We start from the raw sequence: 22,882 nt of genomic DNA, 5'->3' as shown, positions 1-22,882 counted from the left end.
TGGAAGTCTTTCAGAATTTTCACATTTCTCACACAAAGAACATACCACTAACCCTGGACCCATTCTCACCACTCTAACTGTATACTAACAGATAAAGAAAGAGAAAAAAAGCTTACTCAGAGGCTCCACCTGTTCTCACTCAAGCATGTTGAGCTAAAGCCTGAGCACTCTAACACTTGGCCCACTCACACAATGGACGCTTCCACTTGGCCCACTCACACAATGGCCACTTCGCTTACACTTCACTTCTTTGTATGATCTTTTGCCGAGTGCCTAATAAATTGTTGTGATTGCAGTCCACTGGAAAGTTCCGAAAGGCCCCAAGCTCCTTTTAAACTCGCGCCACTGCAGCCAAGTAAGTGACTTTGTCGCGATGATTGCAGCCTGCTGAAATGTTCCGATAGGCCCCAAGCTCTTTTTAAACCTCATGCCTCCTCAGTCAAAGAAACAACTGCTAGTGATGATTACAGAGCAGCAAAAAGTCCCAAAAGCCCCCAAGCTCTTTTTTTAACCCCAGCCAAACAAGTGACTGCTCACAGTGATTGCAGTCCTTTCAGAATGTATACTTGATTACGGAAAAATAAAAAGAGGAGATGGAACTGTTACTAATCTCAGCGGATATAGAGGACAAATAAAAAAGGATGTTGGATCAGCATTTTAATTGTAAATAGATCTGAGTGAGTTCAGAGAAGGGCTGAGGGTGACAGAAGCGAGGATGATCCTGAAATATTGAACTGAGAGAGCAGGACTTGATAATGTCTCGTGTCATGGAGCTCGTACAGAATGAAGATCAACTAAACCTGTCATATGTCCAAGTTAAACCTCCCCCATGCCTGATCAAAATGGAGATGGAAGGTCTCCCTGATGAGAGAGTGGCAACTTTAATGGATGATTGGTATTAAAGGAGGAAATAAAAATGTATATGAGCAGATTGGTTGATTAGGCAATGGAATCAACAACTGTAAGTGAATTGGAAGAGATCCTTTCCCCAGGGAAAGAAGTAAATGTTTGAGACGGAATGAGGGTATATCAGGAAAAGGACTTTCCTTTAGTCACAACACACACAGGTAAAACGTTGTTTAACAAGTTCTAAGAAGAATAATCTATAATCTAAGGAACTCAGTGTTTGGCAGGAATAAGGTGGTTAGGTCTTTTGGCTGAGACGGCAATTTCATTGTCAGCATTATAATTACCGTCAACTTGGTATATTGCTCACCAAGGCATTCTTTGATCAATGACATTACATTGTAGTCCTTAGCAATGAATGCCGAAGGCAAGTCTGTACAGGTAATACACCAAACCATTTTGAAGGAACTTAATCAGCTAGCTAAATTAAAGATAGTGTGTAAGCAATCTGCGGAAATACATGATACACTTTTAGCAGGAATCATGTGTGCCTATAATTATCAGTGAAATACTTTAGATCATTCATTTCTGTACTAGGTAGCAGTATTCTAATTTACAATGTTAACTATTAATGCCTCAGTTAAATTGTATTAAGTAAATACTCTAAACTCATGAGGTAAATACATACATTTTCTTTTTAATCTTTTTCACTCTGTACAATGACTGTTGTCAGTGATGGAGATAATATAGCACTTCCTTATCTCATTGTCTCACGTTATCAATGTGAGATCAGATTCCTTCGACAAAAACAGTAAGTGTAGATGCATATATATATTGTATATATGTTTTCAACCCCACCCATACAAAAATGCATAAGGCACAATGATTTCCCTGTTGTGAATTTAACAAATTTAAGATTTGTTTTCCAGGCCCAAAATATTTTCACTATTTCTATAACTCATAAGGACAGCCAACATTACCTTTCCAGCCTTCAACTAATAGTCCATATTTCCTGCATCTTCATTTGCATGATGTTCACTCAGTAGTGCACCCTCTGATACTGTATCCCTCTTAAATTCTGGTTTCATTTTGATTGGATTCATTTTTTTGATTGCCTGTCTACTCTTGAAAAGATCGTGATCTTGGGTTAAAGAGGCCCTATTCTATCTAAGTGACAATAAGGCCTCAAGAGCAAATGGTATTGCCACTGTCCATAACGACAGTGGAAAAACTTCAGGAGTAAATCCACAAACTCATCACCTTCACTGGAGAAATAGAGGATATAGAAGCATAGAAAACCTACAGCACAATACAGGCCCTTCAGCCCACAATGCTGTGCCCGACGTGTACTTACTTTAGAAATTATAGGGTTACCCATAGCCCTCTATTTTTCTAAGTTTCATGAATCTATCCAGGAGTCCCTTAAAAGACCCAATCGTACCCGCCTCCACCACCGTCACCGGCAGTCCATTCCACACATGCAGCACCCTCTGCGTAAAAAAACTTGTCCCTGACATTTCCTCTGTACCTACTTCCAAGCACCTTAAAACTGTGCCTTCTTGTGTTAGCCATTTCAGCCCTGGGAAAAAGCCTCTGACTATCCACACAATCAATGCCTCTCATCATCTTATACACCTCTATCAGGTCACCTCTCATCCTCCATTGTTCCAAGGAGAAAAGGCCAAGTTCATTCAACCTATTCTCAAAGGGCATGCTCCCCAATCCAGGCAACATCCTTGTAAATCTCCTCTGAACCCTTTCTATAGTTTCCACATCTTTCCTGTAGTAAGGTGACCAGAACTGAGCACAGTACTCCAAGTGGAGTCTGACCAGGGTCCTATAAAGCTGTAACATTACCTCTCAGCTCTTAAACTCAATCCCACTTGATGAAGGCCAATGCACTGTATGTCTTCCTAACCACACAGTCAACCTGCAGAGCAGCTTTGAGCATCTTATGGACTCAGACCCCAAGATCCCTCTGATCCTCCACACTGCCAAGAGTCTTACCATTAATACTATATTCTGCCATCATATTTGACCTACCAAAATGAACCACCTCGCACTTATCTGGTTTGAACTCCATCTGCCATTTCTCAGCCTAGTTTTGCATCCTATCGATGTCCTGCTGTAACCTCTGACAGCGCTCCCTCCACACTATCCACAACACCCCCAACCTTTTCGTCATCTGCAAATTTACTAACCCATCCCTCCACTTCTCCACTTCCTCATCCAGGTCATTTATAAAAATCACGAAGAGAAGGGGTCCCAGAACAGATCCCTGAGGCACACCACTGATCATCGACCTCCATGCAGAATATGACCTGCCTACAACCACTCTTTGCCTTCTGTGGGAAAGCCACTTGGACAATCCACAAAGCAATATTCCCTTGGATCCCATGCTTCCTTACTTTCTCAATAAGCCTTGCATGGGGAACCTTATCAAATGCCTTGCTGAAATCCATATACACCACATCTACTGCTCTATCTTCATCAACGTGTTTAGTCACATCCTCAAAAATTTAATCAGGCTCGTAAGGCACGACCTGCCTTTGACAAAGCCATGCCGCCTATACCTGATCAGATTATGCTTCTCCAAATGTTTATAAATCCTGCCTCTCAGGATCTTCTCTATCAACTTACCAACCACTGAAGTAAGACTCACTGGTCTACAATTTCCTGGGCTATCTCTACTCCCTTTCTTAAATAAGGGAACAACATCTGCAACCCTCCAATCCGCTGGAACCTCTCCCATCCTCATTGATGATGCAAAGATCATTGCCAGAGGATCAGCAATCTCCTCCCTCACCTCCCACAATAGCCTGGGGTACATCTTGTCCAGTCCCGGTGACTTATTCAACTTGATGCTTTCCAAAATCTCCAGCACATCCTCTTTTTTAATGTCTATATGCTCAAGCTTTTCAGTCTGCTGTAAATCATCCCTATAAACGCCAAGGTCCTTTCCCGTAGTGAATACTTTATACTTTATACTTTATTGTCCCCAAACAATTGATACTAGAATGTACAATCATCATAGCGATATTTGATTCTGCGCTCTGCGCTCCTTGGATTACAAATCGATAGTAAATATTAAAATTTTTAATTATAAATCATAAATAGAAAATAGAAAACTTGAAAGTAAGGTAGTGCAAAAAAAAAACCCGAGAGGCAGGTCCAAATATTTGGAGGGTACGGCCCAGATCCAGGTCAGGATCCATTCAGCAGTCTTATCACAGTTAGGAAAAAGCTGTTCCCAAATCTGGCCATACAAGTCTTCAAGCTCCTGAACCTTCTCCCGGAGGGAAGAGGGACAAAAAGTGTGTGGGCTGGGTGAGTCGTGTCCTTGATTATCCTGGCAGCACTGCTCCGACAGCGTGCGGTGTAAAGTGAGTCCAAGGACAGAAGATTGGTTTGTGTGATGTGCTGCGCCATGTTCACGATCTTCTGCAGCTTCTTCCGGTCTTGGACAGGACAACTTCCATACCAGGTTGTGATGCACCCTAGAAGAATGCTTTCTACGGTGCATCTATAAAAGTTAGTGAGGGTTTTAGTGGACAGGCCAAAATTCTTTAGTTTTCTCAGGAAGTAAAGGCACTGGTGGGCCTTCTTGGCAGTGGACTCTGCTTGGTTGGACCAAGTCAGGTCATTTGTGATATTGACCCTGAGAAACTTAAAGCTTCTGACCTGTTCCACCTGCGTACCACCGACGTAGATGGGGTTGTGTGGCCCACTACTCCTTCTGAAGTCAACAACCAATTCCTTCATCTTGCTGACGTTGAGGGATAGTTATTGTCTTCGCACCATGCCACCAGATTCTTAATTTCCTCTCTGCACTCAAACTCATCATTACCTGAAATACGGCCTACAACTGTTGTGTCATCAGCAAACTTATCTATTAAGTTCGATGGAAACTTGGCTAGACAATCATGGGTGTACAGTGAGTACAGCAGGGGGCTGAGTACACAGCCTTGTGGGGCACCAGTGCTCAGAGTGATTGTAGAGGAGAGCTTGTCCCCTATTTTTACAGCCTGGGTCCTGTCTGTGAGGAAGTTGAAGATCCAGCTGCAGATCTGGGTGCTAAGGCCCAGGTTCCGGAGCTTAGGAATCAGTTTATTTGGAATGATGGTATTAAAGGCAGAGCTTTAGTTAATGAAAAGTAGCCTTACGTATGCATCTTTATTCTCCAGGTGTTTTAAGGAGGAATGTAGGGCCAGAGAGATGGCATCTGCCGTTGATCTGTTGCTCCAGTAGGCAAATTGCAAAGCGTCGAGGTTGACTGGTAGGCTGTGGTTTTGAGGGTAAGTATTCATTAAGTACCTCCACTATCTCCTCTGGTTCCATACATACTTTTCCACTGTCACACTTAATTGGTCCTATTCTCTCATGTCTTCTCCTTTTGCTCTTCAAATACTTGTAGAATGCCTTGAGGTTTTCCTTAATCCTGCCCGCTAAGGCCTTCTCATGTCCCCTTCCGGCTCTCCTAATTTCATTCTTAAGCTCCTTCCTGCTAGCCTTGTAATTTTCTAGATGTCTATCATTACCTGGTTTTTTGAACCTTTCATAAGCTTTTCTTTTCTCCTTGACTAGATTTATTACAGCCTTTGTACACCTCGGTTGCTGTACCCTACCATCTTTTCCCTGTCTCATTGAAACATAACTATGCAGAACACCACGCAAATACCCCCTGAACATTTGCCATATTTCTGCTGTACATTTCCCTGAGATCATCTGTTCCCAATTTAGGCTTCCAAGTTCCTGCCTGATAGCTTCATATTTCCCCTTACTCCAATTAAACGCTTTCCTAACTTGTCTGTTCCTAACTCTCTCTAATGCTATTGTAAAGGAGATAGAATTATGATCACTATCTCCAAAATGCTCTCCCACTGAGAGACCTGACACCTGGCCAGTTTCATTTTCCAATACCAGATCAAGTACAGCTTCTCCGCTTGTAGGCTTATCTACATATTGTGTCAGGAAACCTTGCTGAACACACCTAACAAACTCCACCCTATCTAAACCCTTTGCTCTGGGAAGATGCCAATCAATATTTGGAAAATTAAAATTTCCCACCGCAAGGACCCTGTTATTATTACACCTTTCCAGAATCTGTCTCCCTATCTGCTCCTCGATATCCCTGTTACTACAGGTTTCCCCCACCATCCGAAGGTAGAGCGTTCCTATGAAATGGTTTGTAAGCCGAAATGTCATAAAGCGAAGAAGCAATTACCATTTATTTATATGGGAAAAATTTGTGAGCGTTCGCTGACCCAAAAATAACCTACCAAATCATGCCAAATAACCCATAAAACCTAAAATAACAGTAACATATAGTAAAAGCAGGAATGATATGATAAATATACAGCCTATATAAAGTAGAAATACTTTTCCACAATCATTACTGAACTGTTCTCAGTAGCGAAAATCTCGCGCAAGTGCCGTCGTCAGAAAATCTCAAGCAAGCACTCTCGGCAAAAACACGGCGCAAGCACTCTCCAGTAACCTTTAAGCTATGAAGCTGTCAAATCATACCAAATAACACGTAAAAATACGCAGCCGATATAAAGTAGAAATAATGTATGTACAGTGTAGTATCACTTACCGGAATTGGTTCAGCGCGGAGCACACTGATGATGGTGTGTTAGACTGAGTCGTCGCAGGTTGGGTGGTGCAGTGGCCCCACCCTCCAGGGTGCCGACAGATACCAAACCTTGAAGCATGCAGGGGTCCAGCGGTAGCCGGGAGGCACACAGCACATCTTTAGGAAAAAAGCCGAAATAAACATGCTAATTAATTACGTGTCGGGCGGCACCTAATTAATTAGCATGTTTAATTCGGCTTTTTTCTTAAAGATATGCTGTGTGCCTCCCGGCTACCACTGCATTCTCCCCGAATCACGGGGTGGTGGGACACTGGGGTGTCATCTCGGCATCTGTTTCCATTAGAGCAGGCAGCTCATCTTCTCCTGTGACTGCCTGCCTCAATGTCAAAGGTCGAGGTTCGTCGTCTGCTGTGGCTGATGTGGAAGGCTTGCTTGACTGCTGAGCCTCGCATATTTTTCTGTCATACAGTTCTTTATAAGGACTCAAACCATCCTGCAAATATCCCCTAAACCTACGTACCCTTTCAAAATTTAAGTCGTACTTTATTATTGCAGCGAAAATCTCACACAGTCACTTTTGGTCCGTTCGTTACTGCATTCGGTTTTGATTGTTATCCTTTCCTCTTCCAATTGCATCAGCTCTTCATCTATCAGTTCTTGGTCATGGGATGCCAAAACCTCTTCAACATCATCTTCGTCAGCTTCCACAAGCCAAACTCACTTAGTCCTTACTTCGTTCACCACGATCAAGACGCTTAATTATGTCCAGTTTTACGCTAAGTGTAACACCCTTACGAGCTCTTTTAGGCTTTTCCGATACCTTAGAACATATCTTGCTAACAGCTGCTCACAGGCACGTGTTTAAGCAATGCCGGCTAGAATGCCGTTCCGAATCCAAGGGAGAGCCGCTGCTCGGAGCGCACGCTGCCCTTTATGGTGCGCTGCCTTTTTTCGCGCACTGATTTTTTCACGCGCTGCTTTTTTTTTGTAACAGTGAAAACACCTTCTGAAAGTGAAAACAGGGTACTAACATAGGTCTTTCATAACAGTGAGATTTTGTAAAGCGAACGTTCGAAAAGCGGGGGACACCTGTATTGGGTGGTCTATAAAAAACACCCATTAGAGTCATTGACCCCTTCCTGTACCTAACTTCCATCCACAGAGACTCAGTAAACAATCCCTCTATGACTTTCTCCTTTTCTGCACCCGTGACACTATCTCTGATCAGCAGTGTCACGCCCCCACCTCTTTTGCCTCCCTCCCTGTTCTTTCTAAAACATCTAAAGCCTGGCACTCTAAGTAACCATTCCTGCCCTTAAGCCATCTAAGTCTGTGTAATGGCCACAACGTCATAGCTCCAAGTACTGATCCACGCTTTAAGCTCATCTGCTTTGTTCATGATACTTCTTGCATTAAAATAGACACATCTCAAACCATTGGTCTGAGCGCATCCCTTCTCTATCATCTGCCTATTCTCCCTCTCACACTGCCTACAAGCCTTCTCTATTTGTGAGCCAACCACCTCTTCCTCAGTTTCTTCAGTTTGGTTCCCACCCCCCAGCAATTCTAGTTTAAACTCTCCCCAATAGCCTTAACAAACCTCCCTGCCAGGATATTGGTCTCCCTCGGATTCAAGTGCAACCTGTCTTTATTGTACAGTTTACGCCTGCCCCAAAAGAGGTCCCAATGATCCAGAAATCTGAATCCCTGCCCCCTGCTCCAATCCCTCAGGCATGCATTTATCCTCCACCTCACTCTATTCCTATACTCACTGTCGCGTGGCACAGGCAATAATCCCGAGATTACTACCTTTGAGATCCTGCTTCTCAGCTTCTTTCCTAACTCCCTGATAGTCTGTTTTCAGGACTTTCTCCCTTTTCCTACCTATGTACTAGGGGACTTCAAAGATTCGTAATTTGACCAGGAAAGAAAGCAAATCTGATTGTTGAACTACACTGTCACAGTCTGCTGTAGGCATATAAGCATTAAATCCAAGGAAGATATTTATAACGTTGTCAAAATGCAATTAACCTGGGGAATAGGAGCGTGGCAGAACTCAGGAAAGAAGGACAAAAATATTGATAAAAAATGACAAGATTATTCGAGTAAATTGGCAAGAAAGGGACTGTAAGATTTTCTTTAGGTATGCAAAAAGGAAAAGAGTCCCTTACAGAGAAGCATAGGAAAATTTATAGTGAGGAGCAAGGAAATAGGAGAGGGATTAAAAAATTACTTTATCTTCTATTCTCTATCTCCAGAGATGATACTCAAATCTAGCCAGAAATACCAAAGAACTAAGGATCTAGTGAGAATAAGAAATTGAATATTAATCAAACAAAATGAGTACAGAGTAGAATGAATTCTCATTGCTATTCTCATTGTGTGAAGCTAACTATGTTATCTTCCCTGTGTTGTTGACAGCAAAACTCAAATGATATTTGTTTCAATTTTGAAGAAGGCAAGAAAGGGACTAAAGATGAAAACCACATCAACCAGTGATGTTTGTTGAAGTGTTACTTTGAATGTGTTGTCCAATATTTGCTCCTAGAGCAGTAATGATAATATAACGTATTTAGTCATTATAGCACTGTTATTTGTAGGAGCTTCCTTTGCACAAACTGGCTCCCGTATTTATTGCAGTGCATACTCCAATAATTGGTTGAAGTTAACTGTGAACGATTTTGAGATATGCTAAAGTTGTGAAAGCCATGGCATACTTTCAAATCATTCCATATCATCGAAACCATAGAAACTACAGCACAGAAACAGGCCCTTTGGCCCTTCTTGGCTGTGCTGAACCATTTTCTGCCTAGTCCCACTGACCTGCACACGGACCATATCCCTCCATACACTTCCCATCCATGTATCTGTCCAATTTATTCTTAAATATTAAAAAAGAACCCGCATTTACCACCTCGTCTGGCAGCTCATTCCATGCTCCCACCACTCTCTGTGTGAAGAAGCCCCGCCTAATGTTCCCTTTAAACTTTTCCCCCCTTACCCTTAACCCATGTCCTCTGGTTTTTTTCTCCCCTTGCCTCAGTGGAAAAAGCCTGCTTGCATTCACTCTATCTATACCCATCATAATTTTATATACCTCTATCAAATCTCCCCTCATTCTTCTACGCTCCAGGGAATAAAGTCCTAACCTATTCAACCTTTCTCTGTAACTGAGTTTCTCAAGTCCCGGCAACATCCTTGTAGACCTTCTCTGCACTCTTTCAACCTTATTTATATCCTTCCTGTAATTTGGTTAATTTGGTGACCAAAACTGAACACAATACTCCAGATTCGGCCTCACCAATGCCTTATACAACCTCATCATAACATTCCAGCTCTTATACTCAATACTTCGATTAATAAAGGCCAATGTACCAAAAGCTCTCTTTACGACCCTATCTACCTGTGATGACACTTTTAGCGAATTTTGTATCTGTATTCCCAGATCCCTCTGTTCTACTGAACTCCTCAGTGCCCTACTATTAATCCTGTATGTTCTACGTTGGTTTGTCCTTCCAACGTGCAATACCTCACACTTGTCAGTATTAAACTCCATCTGCCATTTTTCAGCCCATTTTTCCAGATGGTCCAAGTCCCTCTGCAGGCTCTGAAAACCTTCCTCACTGTCTACTACACCTCCAATCTTTGTATCAACAGCAAACTTGTTGATCCAATTTACCACATTATCATCCAGATCATTGATATAGATGACAAATAACAATGGACCCAGCACTGATCCCTGTGGCACACCACTAGTCACAGGCCTCCACTCAGAGAAGCAATTCTCTACCACCACTCTCTGGCTTCTTCCATCGAGCCAATGTCTAATCCAATTTACCACCTCTCCATGTATACCTAGCGACTGAATTTTCCTAACTAACCTCCCATGCGGGACCTTGTCAAAGGCCTTACTGAAGTCCATGTAGACAATATCCACTGCCTTCACTTCATCCACTTTCCTGGTAACCTCCTCGAAAAACTCCAACAGATTGGTCAAACATGACCTACCACGCACAAAGCAATGTTGACTCTCCCTAATAAGCCCCTGTCTGTCCAAATGCTTGTAGATCCTGTCTCTTAGTACTCCCTCCAATAACTTACCTACTACTGATGTTAAACTCACCGGCTTATAATTTCCCGGATTACTTTTCGATCCTTTTTTAAACAACAGAACAACATGAGCCACTCTCCAATCCTCCGGCACTTCACCCGTAGACAGCGACATTTTAAATATTTCTGCCAGGGCCCCCGCAATTTCAACACTAGTCTCCTTCAAGGTCCGAGAGAACACCCTGTCAGGTCCCGGGGATTTATCCACTTTAATTTTCCTCAAGACAGCAAGCACCTCCTCCTTTTCAATCTGTACAGTTTCCATGGTCTCACTACTTCATTCCCTCAATTCCATAGATTTCATGCCAGCTTCCTTAGTAAATACAGACGCAAAAAACCTATTTAAGATCTCCCCCATTTCCTTTGGTTCCGCACAAAGCCGACCACTCTGATCTTCAAGAGGACCAATTTTATCCCTTACAATCCTTTTGCTCTTAATATACTTGTAAAAGCTCTTTGGATTATCCTTCACTTTGACTGCCAAGGCAACCTCATGTCTTCTTTTAGCCCTCCTGATTTCTTTCTTAAGTATTTTCTTGCACTTCTTATACTCCTCAAGCACCTGATTTACCCCCTGTTTCCTATACATTTCATACAACTCCCTCTTCTTCTTTATCAGAGTTGCAATATCCCTTGAGAACCAAGGTTCCTTATTCCTATTCAATTTGCCTTTAATCCTGACAGGAATATACAAACTCTGCACTCTCAAAATTTCCTCTTTGAAGGCTTCCCACCTACCAATCACATCTTTGCCAGAGAACAACCTGTCCCAATCCACGCTTTTTAGATCCTTTCTCATTTCTTCAAATTTGGCCTTCTTCCAGTTCAGAACCTCAACCCTAGGACCAGATCTATCCTTGCCCATGATCAAATTGAAACTAATGGTGTTATGATCACTGGAACCAAAGTGCTCCCCTACACAGACTTCTGTCACTTGCCCTAATTCGTTTCCTAACAGGAGATCCAATATTGCATCCCCTCTAGTTGGTCCCTCTATATATTGATTTAGAAAACTTTCCTGAACACATTTTACAAACTCTAAGCCATCTAGACCCCTAACAGTATGGGAGTCCCAATCAATGTATGGAAAATCAAAATCCCCTACCACCACAACTTTATGTTTCCTGCAGTTGCCTGCTATCTCTCTGCAGATTTGCTCTTCCAAGTCTCGTTGACTATTGGGTGGTCTGTAATACAATCCCACTAATGTGGCAATACCTTTCCTGTTTCTCAGCTCCACCCAGAAGGACTCAGTAGACAAGCCCTCTAATCTGTCCTGCCTGAGCACTGCTGTAATATTTTCCCTAACAAGCAATGCTACTCCCCCACCTTTCATTCCTCTGCCTCGATCACATCTGAAACATCGGAATCCTGGAATATTAAGCTGCCAGTCCTGCCCCTCCTGTAGCCAAGTTTCACTAATTGCTACAACATCATAACTCCACGTGTCAATCCACGCCCTCAACTCATCCGCCTTCCCCACAATACTCCTAGCATTGAAATATATACACCTCAGAAGATTTTTACCACCACTCACAACCTTTCTATCAGCGGATTTGCTTAAACTTTCAACATCATTTATTTTCACCCCAGCCACACTGTCAGCTCTGGCACTCTGGTTCCCATCCCCCTGCAAATCTAGTTTAAAGCCTCCCCAATAGCACTAACAAACCTCCCTGAAACAATAAACAATATATTCATTAAACAATATATAACAACAATATTAGTTAAAAAAATGTAACTGAACTGGAACTTATATCAGGTAGAGCAACATTTTATGTTGCAATCAAACTGATATAATTAGACATTCCATGTGTGTCTTGTAAGTTTTGGAAGGATTGTTAGAATATTTGCAGGGTAATCACCTGATTGTGTGCTACACTTCTACATCCAGTGATCCTCAGGTAATCATCTGTCATTGTTAATTAGCATTCAACAAAAATAAATCTGCCCAAAAGCAGGCCCCTGCACTTGAAATCTGGAGCAACACAAAGGGTGTTGGGGGAAGTCAATAGGTCAGACAGGACCATGGAGGTAAATGGATTTCAATAGTTGAAGTAGCAGGTTCTAAAGGGATCCTGGGATAAACAGAGGTTTTATATTTCATAATTCCTTATGACATAGAAGAAGACCACTTGGCCCATTGAATCTATGCCAGATCTCTGAGCGCCATCAATCCCATTTTCCTTTCAACTTAGAGACAATAAGGGACTGCAGATGCTGGAATCTGGAATCTGAATCAGCAGATCAGTGGATCTGTGGTGTGAAATGGGCAGTTGATGTTTTGTTTCAAAACTCTTCATCTGGAGTGAATGAAGGGTCTCAATCCAAAATGTCGACTGTCCATTTCCTTTCACACATCTGCTTGATTCAGTGAGTTCCTCCAGCAGTTTGTCTTTGCTCCTTGTAAACTATTCCTTTTCACATGTCCCTCAACATTTTCCTAATTCTCCTGCCACTAGAGGCAACTTACAGTTGCCACTTAGCCTACCAGCTTGATTTTTGGGATATGGGAGCCATTGTTCCCTTTAATTTGTAATGACCAGTGCTCAAAAATCTTCTGGCTGTGCAATTCTTTTGTGCATGTGTACACTAAATTTTATATATAAAGGTATTGATTTTAACAGCTCCAAAACATTATTGTTAAGGACTTTGATCTCCTCTGGCTTTGATCGTTTTTGCTCTGGTTCATCTGCACTCTCACAAAACATATGTATCAGGCCTATAATGGGTAATGAAGGGTTTTCTTGTTTGAACTTTTGCACACTGTCCATATCTGATTTGCTTGCTAAATGATACTTTAAAAATTCAAGTTTCCAAATACTATTCCACTTCTTCCCACTTGCAAATTCTCCAGCAACTTTCACGGTACACATAGGTAACACCAGTTTCTGTATTGTACATAAATATTTCTTGTAGCTGCATGTTCTGGACCTCATGAGCTCTCGGTGTAGCAGTTCCTACTGTTTTATTAAACCATTCTACTTTAAATGAACTAGCAGTTATTTCGCGCTTTACGCCCTTTACTTCTCTGGAATTCAATATAATGAATTAATAATGTCTTCAATAAAAACAGTATAAATAAGCCAGTTCTAAAATCTGCAGAGAAATCATCGTAAACTCCACATTGTCAACATCATTTGCATAAGAAATCGGAAGAGGAAATGTGATTGTGTACGATCGTGAAATATACCTACCATGCCAATGAGGTAGAGGGTGACAACCTTTTGTGTGCAGTTTAAAATCTTTTGTGCACTAGTAGCAAAAGATGTGTGCATGCGCACAAGCGTACACCTTATAGGGAACATTGGTGGGAGTGCTCTGAACCTCCAGGAAAAACACCCATGGCAGAGCCAGCAGAATGCATAAGCTGCACACAATCGTCATCCAAGGTCAGGATCAAACCAATAGACTACTGCATCACTGCACATAAATGCATGTAGAAGGCCCAGGGTTTGCATTATTAATAAGCATTATGCATGCATGTTGTGTAATGAATATTAATTAACATTTTCACAAAACAGGCACGAGTTCTCATGCAGTGCTGCTTTTTTGATGTGTGTTTTTCTATGTAGAAGAATTTTGAGGGTAATGTGCAATTAAAGTCCAAAAGCATGTTATATTTAGGAAATTTTCCTAGGCTAAAAATATATGGAAACTTTGGAGCAATAATTGAGCCCCAACTGTAAAATACCTTTTTGATCAATAACTGGCCCAAAAGCTGTTGAAAAAAAAGAAAAGTTCAATATAGGAAATGAAGTATTGTATTGCCCACCAAAGAAGATCCAATTTGCTATGCTAACTCTTTCAGAATCCCATAAAAGTGAATTATTTGTGGCAAAGTCCCCCAAAAGATTCCATGAGATGACACTTACTTATTCCACAATGTGTAACAATGACAGTAAATACCGATGGCATATATTAATATACACAAAATAATACATTGGTAAGCAGTTATGTTGACTGAGACCTTCTGAACCTCAAAAGGTCACCTGTCACTTCATAAAGTGAAATTGAAGCTCCATTTGATGCTGCTATCTTATTTCCAGGTAAATTAATATTGCAGGACAACAACAAAAGCAAGGATAGGAGCTTAGTCCACCACACTTATACTGCATGATTGCTCACAGTAGGCTCAGAACTGCGAGGATCCTCATTGGATATTTTATTGAGTCTGCAACAACACAGAAAGGTGAAAAATGTAAGTAAAGTTTAATTGGAAATACTCTAAAGTATTTGAAGTCATTTAACAAGTAAAGAAGGGGGATAATTGTGTAACGAGATAAAACAAAACTAGAAAAAACTAAGGGGAATAAAGTCCAAAATGAAGAGCTGATTAACTTTAATTAAATATTTCAATTAAAATTTGAATCAAATATAAACAGTATGTTTTATACAGTCTGCTATGGTGCTGTTTCTATTCACAAATTATTTGGGCACGAGACTGAGAGGAATAATATTAATCTGCAGCATTCATAACTATGAGCAAAGACTATTGCTGCATTTCTAGAGAAATAATGCATGAGATTCAAAAGCAGTTACAAGGGATTGTGATTGTGAGTAACACTGAGGTCTTGAGAGAAAACTGACAAGAATTGGAAGATTCTAAAAGAAACAAATAAAATTCATAATAAATATGAAATGGCAAATACACAAAATGATGTGACAAGATAGACACAGCAACAGCAACACTGAGCCGTTAGATTTTTAGCTGAATAATTTTCAGCTGCCAGCTATTTTACTATCAAGTGAGCCCACTAGTACTTATCTCATTTTACAATGTGTTGACTTTCCATAAAAAGTGGGAAAAGGAGTGGGCTATTTCTCCCCTTGAACTTGGTTCACTGTTTAGTGGGATTGTGGCTGATCTGATATTCCTTAAATCCTTTTTGCTGCCCTTTCACCATTACCCTTGATCCCTTGATTTCCTTACTAAACAGTAATTTACCTTGGCCTTAAATTCAGATTGCTTTACAGTAAGGAAATGATTCTCCTGCCACAATTCTCTGTGGCAATCTCATAATCACCTGAAACAATAAAATTATTTTGAAATTCGTTATTCAGCTCAGGGTATTGGCATCTGCATCTGCATGCAAAAGAAACAGTTCACATATATTAAACCACATCAAAGTACTTTACTAGAACTAGTACAAATGCAATACGGAAAGAAAACCAGATATCTCTGGTAGCAGCAATACAGAAATCAAAATAATACATTACGGATCCCACAACCCGCTTGTGTCATAGGGGAGCTGTACATATGAGCACTGCACCAGTTGCCCTCATCTCTCACGGTTGTGAGTGAGTGCCTGGGTTGCAGCAAAGCTCTATCAAGTCCACTCTGCAATGTTGTCTGCCCATTTCTTCCTCTGTCTGCCAATCTAAACACGCCAACCTCTGCAATGTTGGACAGATTGTGTGACAATCTGTCACACAGCTTGTTTTCTCCCTCTACCTCTCTCCGACTTCATGTACTATTCCCTGTCTTAATACTAGCGCCACCCGTGACCTACCCTGACAAAATTCCTCCCATGCGCTAAGAAGATGCCCCGTTTTATACCCTTCAAAGCCCCATCCGCTAGTACTTTTCCATCCTTTGGTGGTACCAGCTGCACCCCATTATCTTTTCCTACCTTCAGCCCAGACAAACATGATTTTCACCAATCTCCATTATTATGGCAGCAGACTTGTACTTCCTTAACTTTCTCAAAACAATGCTATAGAATGGTTCTTTTGTCCTACTCCAAGATAACATCATTTTGTCTTACAGATTTCCATTTTATTTTAGCATATACCAAGAAGGAATCATTTTTAGCCCTTTCCTTAAACCACCTGAGAGAAGAAATTCTCCATTTCATTCATAAATAATATCCCTTAATTCTGAGACCATGCCCTGTAGTGCTGGTCTCACATGAAAGAATGCCATAGATGAGTTTGTCCTATCTAGCTCCCTAAAAATCTTCTATGTTTCACTGAGATTGCCTCTCATTCATCACAGTGAACCATATCCAATAAACTGACTTTTATGATTAAATTATTTATTGTGTGACTGTACATTTACTGCTATCTTATATGTGCTATATGTGTCTTGTGCTGTATATGAATGTTGGTACAGTGGTTTGTACCTTGGCCCTGGAGGGTCGCTATTTCATTTGGCTGTATTCATAGGTTTTCATATATGGTTGAATGACAATTAAACTTGAACATGAATTAAAAGAAGAGACCAAATTTTGTGACAGTACTATTAGATATGATGTCATAAGTGTCGTGCACTGTTATAGTACTACTTTCCTACTTTTATATTTCAATTACCTTGAAATACGGACCAACATTCTAACTTCCTCAGGTTTCAATGGATGTTGCGTTATTACTTCTAGCGAGATATAAACATAATTTCCCTGACAACTAATATGAGAATGAGGGGAGTATGATGTTGAGCCTTCATTAATACATTTGTTAATTGTCTTTCTAAGAGTTTTATAACAGTATGGAAGTTTATTTAAAGTACACATTAAATGTTTTAAAGACAAATTTAAAATGCTTAAACATAATTTATCAATTTTAACATTTTAAATTTTAAGGTTAGATGGAAGTCTGTTCAGTTCAATTTTTTTCAGCTTAATGTGACTAAGTTTAGTTTCATTTGTACATAACAGGACAGAATTTTAATTACAAGTTTTAAATACAAATAATCTTTGGAAGAAAATAAATTTCTGCAGTGTTTTACATTGTTTAAAAGGCAAGTAATAGACGCAGATACTGTTCACAAAATTGGCCATGTGGACAGGATTTTTATGCAACCTGTGAGACATTCTTCTAATTGCAGTGGACTCAAAGGAAAGTGATTTTTAAGGTGCAGGGATGACAAAAAGTACATTAATATATATCTATGAATTGGCAAAAAAAACTCATACCTGCACCAATGAGGTGCATTTTTGGAACATGTTTCTTTTCAAATGGATTTTTGAGGTGTTTTGCGCCATGCTGATAAAACATTATGAAATATTTAGCACAATGGATTCCTGATGAATTCTTAAGCAGCTTACTAACCCTCAACCATCAGGAGCTTGAATATAACTTCACAAAAATTCACTTGCCCCATCATTAAAATGTTTCCACACAAATGGACTCACTTTCAAGGACTCTTCACCTCATGTTCTCGTTATTTATTGCTATTTATTTATATTTGCATTTGCACAGTTTTTTGTCTTCTGCAAACTGGTTGATCACCCTAGTTGGATGGTCTTTCATTGACCCTGATATAGTTACTATTCAATAAATTTGTTGAGTATGCCCACAAGAAAATGAATCTCAGGGTCGTATCTGGTGATATATATGTACTTTGATAATAAAATTTACTTTGAACTTTAAACAATAGTTCCTTTTAATTTAGCACAGCTCAGGATCAAAGTAAGTGGAGTATTCTTATAAAGCAAGATAGCATGCTTAAAAATGGGCCTAAAAATAATATACGTGATATTACAATATACTGTACCAATCAGCCTGTTTGTTAAAGACCTGCAAAACTGCTGATATATTTTCTCTTTTCCACAGGAGCTGTGAGAAAAGCTATAACAGAGAGGAGAAAAAAATGAAGACCATTTCTAAAATGGGTGCCGATGACAGTAAGATTAATATTAAGCTCATTGCACAGAGGGTATATTTAGACACTGGCAAAGTATTTCATAAGTATAAAATATGGATAAATGATGTGCAAATCTTTTTAGGTATTTCATCTGGATTTTTCCTTACTTCAATTGTTCCAGATACTGCATATTTTAATGTAGAAATATAACTTGTGTTAGCCAGTGTTTATTGCTTTTATTTTTGATGCATTTGTGATATTGTTGAAGAGCAAATTAAGTCTGAATGCGTTCTTTAAATATTCCAACCACGCCATTGTATTAAATTTTCCAAGTTAAAAGCAATTGCATGCAGGCAAGCTTAATTTATCAAAAATATCCTTAGGTCATCATAGGTTTCATTCAACCTGTCTGAACACATCCATTTGGATCACTTCTACACTCAGACTATAGTTGTGTCCAATGGTTTAAATGTTTTCATGGTTCTTCCATCACTTGTCTTGGAAACTAACTCAACATGTTTGCCATTTTCTGCAATAAAATAAATATCCTGACTCTACTGTTCGACTTCATTCAGTAAGTAACCTTGTCCAGCTCACACAGTCTACTTGAAAACATTAACGTCTTCTATACCATTTGCTTTCTATGGATGGAGATAAAGTAAGTTCTTAATATTCTAATTTTTAGCCAAAATACTAAAGTATATCCGGCATATCCTCATATTGTTTCCTAACCTTGTAGCTTTTCACAATACTTTTTCTGGTACTTCTGAGCAAGCATACCCTAAATATAATCCTGATCAAAATTCTTGTTGATGAACTTTGATATAACTTTTTCTGATGCTCTTTGAAATATTTTGATAGTGACTTGTTCTATTTTGTTCTGCTGTTTGCCTGTGCAGTTTCCATTCACTTGACTCTATTAACTGCTGCTCTACACCGATTGAACATGCACATGACAGATATTGGTATTCTGAGGTCCTAATATTAATCTGAAGAAAGGATGGAAAAGTTTTCCAAATTAATGGCAGAACATATTTATCATGATGAAGGGTCTCGGCCTGAAACGTTGACTATACTCTTTTCCACAGGTGCTGCCTGGCCTTCTGAGTTCCTCCAGCATTTTGTGTGTGTTACTTTGCATCTGCAGAAATTTTCATATCTGTGGTTACCTATTTATCATTTTCTGATATACTTTCTATGTGACAGACAGCCAATTGGACAGGACTGTTGGTTGCCAGCTGAGAAAGTCAGCAGGCGAAATCAATGTATGGGACAAGCCCCCACAATCGGGTAAGTGTAGTGGGCATGTTTGGAGATAAGGGCAGTTACACCATGGTTATCTGAACAGATCTAGAGAAAATACAGGTCTTGTAGAGGTGACTGATGGACTGGCATTCAAGATGGAAAATTTGTTTAAGTGGTTGAAGAGCATTCCAAGTCCAAATAGCTCACAAGCTCTATTACAAAAAGCACATACCCCTGTAATCTCTTTCCTGAATGCAGTAGAACACAGATACACCGATACACCAAGCAATCTACTGCCATAGAAGTAATAACTGGTATACTTGTTTTCATTGTTTGAGGTGTTGAGTGGGGACATCAGAAAGTCACGTCATAGCTGCATGAAACTTTGGTTAGATCACATTTGGAGCAGTTATAGTTGGTGCTTTACAGGAATGATGTGGAGGCTTTGGAGAGGGTGCAAAAGAGGTTTATTAGGATGCTTCCTGGATTAGAGCACATTAGGTATCAGGAGAGGTTGGACAAATTGGATTGATTTTTTCTGGAGTAACAAGGGCTGAGTGGCAACTTGATAGAAGAATATAAAATTATCAGAGACACAGATAGAATAGATAGTTGGAGTCTGTTTATCGGGGTGGAAATGTCAAATACTAAAGGGCACAGCTTTAAGGTCATAAGGGAAAGCTGAAGAAGCATTAAATAAGCTTGAAATAGGTTTTTGTTTACAACAGCTTACAGTATTTGGGCAACCTTCATAGTACTTGTCCAAAGGCAAAGGTAAGATTGTGTGATGACTATAACGGTATCTTTATCGATCTGTTAGTGTAAATGGCCCACTCTTCCAGCAACTTAAATGGTGTAATGGCATTTCCTCACAGTTATACACACAAACTATTCAAATATACTGCATAGGGTCCGAAAATATCTTGAGCCATTGTTAATCAAATTCTCCTAGAGCTCTAAAATTATTGTACAGAATAGCTAGCTTAGCACAATGACCACAGAAGTAGATCTCTTGACCAACTTGAATGATGTTTGTATAGGTTACATCAGTATAATGTAGATCTGAAGTGCATCATGCATGCAAATTAACCAAAGGCAATTGCCTATTCAGGCCTTGAGGTTGATATATAAGGCTTGCAAATGATAAAAGTCCAGATAGTGGACACCCATAAATGTGCTAACCCATTTATTTTAGAAGTCATATTTACTTTAGAAGATAATGCTGTGCAATGGCTGTTATATTTGCTGAAAAAAGTATTCATGAACAAATTGTGTTCAACGTCAGCAAAATGAACTCAGTCATGATATTTATGTGTTCATTATGATGCTAATGGAACATTAAGATTGGCTTTAAAATAATCTATTGTTACAGAATTGGAGCAGTCAGAATTCATGGACAATGTCTCCATGCAGCTATTGCATAACTCTAAACAAAAGTCAACAAAGTTTTGCTCAGATTATAAAAGAGGCTTTGACAAAATTATTTGAAGCAAATAAGTTCCAACAATTGTTGTTGGCCATGTCTTTTATGGTGGTTACAGAACACAAGCTACTTCGTGACATATTGGCACCAAAATCAACAAGGTGTATTATGGCAGTTTCACACATGCAATGATGAAATTTATTTCTATCTAATTATATCTTAAAATAAAGGCACCCTGAGCAATCATTTTCAACAGGCAACTTAGTGATGGCGATTTCCTTGTTATCGTAGCAGACAATGTTACAGCCAAAGAGGGTGCTGAATGTACAGTGCGTCACTCATTGTCTTACTTCAACCATAGTCACCAGTGTCCTTGAATGAAGTTTGCTTAAAGTGGACCCACAGAATGGTCATTCCAACCAAACTAAAGAAGAAAATAATAGATGAGCTACTTTACTTGATTTTTGTCTGTTGGGGTTTAGACCATAAGACAAAAGAGCAGAAGTCCGCCATTCGGCCCATCGAGTCTGCACTAAATCTATTGTATCCTGAAAATGGCAAGGTAAGAAGAGAAGGTGGTGAAGAAGGCTATTTGCATGCTTGCCTTCATAAGGCAAGGTATGGAAAATAAAAGTTGGGAAGTTACGTTGAAATTTTACAAATGCTTAGACTATACAGTGGAAAAGACTGCATTTTGATGAATATTCTTACGGTCAGTACAATCTACAGCCTCTGTGACCACCCATTTCAGCAAGAGTTAGGCCTAAATGTGAGATTAAAATTCTCTCAAGATTGAAATTAGCCCAAGGAAGTCTCAAGAAATCCAAACAGGGAAGTTTGTCAGACCATCTATGAAAGCACCTATTCCAAAGTAAAACTGCTCTTCAAGCTTCTCCCTCACACCATGCATTGATTTCTGACTTGATTTCACCAGCTGCTCCTTCCATCCTGTCACACATCTTTAAACATGGTACTAATTCTCCATATATTCCATCAATTATTTGACAACTTCCCTGTAGCTTCACTTACAAATATGACAGAGAAAGGCCCTGTGGATTTGAGTTCAGGCAAAATTGGGCTCTCCCAAATTTCTGCCCTTCAAAGCGTTTAATTAAACACACTTAGGAAAGATGACCAGCACTTATAAGATTTGCTTCACCATAACATTATTACATATAGCAGCAAGGATAGCAAAGTCAACAGCTTAATAATGAGATGTGCTATTTACTGACTGAGATGTTTCTATTTGCAGATCTTTGGGAAAGAAATGCTCTAGGACCGGGTCATTCAATAAGCAGGAAAAATTCCCGGTCTAGTGTTCCTTTCTTGGAAGACAGTGGATCTGAAAGTATTGATCTGCCAGGAAGTGTATCAGGCATGAAGGATGAATTTAATAATTACTCCTCATGTGTTGTTAAAAGCACAAATATTGATGAGCAATCTGATCAAAGTAAGTACATCTTATTATGATTGTAAAGATATTATCGAAGATTTTTAGAGTAATAAAAACAGAACTATGATTAAACTGAAAGATATTGCTTAAAATAAGGTCAATTTTCAAGTTCAGCACCCAGTTATCAATCTGGAAGTTCGTGTCTGTTACATAAATCTTTATTTCAATTAATTTGTGCCTTGTGATCTTAAATAATGTGGAGGATCTTTCAAGGCTTGATGTTCTTCACCAGCTTACAATGGTGAAGAGTTCAATATTTTAACTCTATGCTCTAACATTTACCTGATGCATACTCACCTTTTGCTGACTCTTTGGAAGAGTACTGCCAGCAGGGTGCTGCTTGCGGGTCAGCTTGTACTTAACTTCCAGTGCCTGCATATTGAAGCACCGAGTGTGCTAGAGGTCAGATGTTTGCACATCCACTTTTTGCTCCACTTAGTTCGGAGTCCAGCACAGATTTCTGATTATCCTTCGGAAGGACAGACGTACCTTGTATTTCAGCTCTCAGGAGATCTAGACCTATTCAGTTGAATGTGCTCACTAAGCAAGATAGAAAACCAAGTTTGTTGATTTATATTTTTCCATTATTAAATTAATATTAGAACAGTCCAGGGTCCAGAAATC

At 39.7% G+C, this 22,882-nt stretch overlaps 1 protein-coding gene across 2 annotated transcripts in view; it reads left to right on the top strand.

Moving 5' to 3' along the window:
• LOC140211606 (uncharacterized) overlaps positions 1 to 22,882 on the top strand; it is a 112,300-nt gene that overhangs the window by 53,563 nt on the left and 35,855 nt on the right. The window contains exons 1-4 of one of the 2 annotated variants that reach the window (XM_072281507.1): positions 14,676 to 14,753; positions 18,107 to 18,177; positions 19,344 to 19,427; positions 22,058 to 22,255. In XM_072281507.1, the coding sequence (XP_072137608.1) occupies positions 14,752 to 14,753; positions 18,107 to 18,177; positions 19,344 to 19,427; positions 22,058 to 22,255 (355 nt within the window). In that variant the 5' untranslated portion in view covers positions 14,676 to 14,751. Of the gene's footprint in view, positions 1 to 14,675; positions 14,754 to 18,106; positions 18,178 to 19,343; positions 19,428 to 22,057; positions 22,256 to 22,882 lie in introns of those variants that run through there. The other variant, XM_072281508.1, reaches the window with a different exon arrangement.

This window comes from Mobula birostris, chromosome 17, assembly GCF_030028105.1.
Source record: "Mobula birostris isolate sMobBir1 chromosome 17, sMobBir1.hap1, whole genome shotgun sequence".
NCBI classification, from domain to species: Eukaryota; Metazoa; Chordata; class Chondrichthyes; order Myliobatiformes; family Myliobatidae; genus Mobula; species Mobula birostris.
Note: the sequence above shows the minus strand (reverse complement) of the source record. Positions and strands in the feature narration are given on the sequence as shown.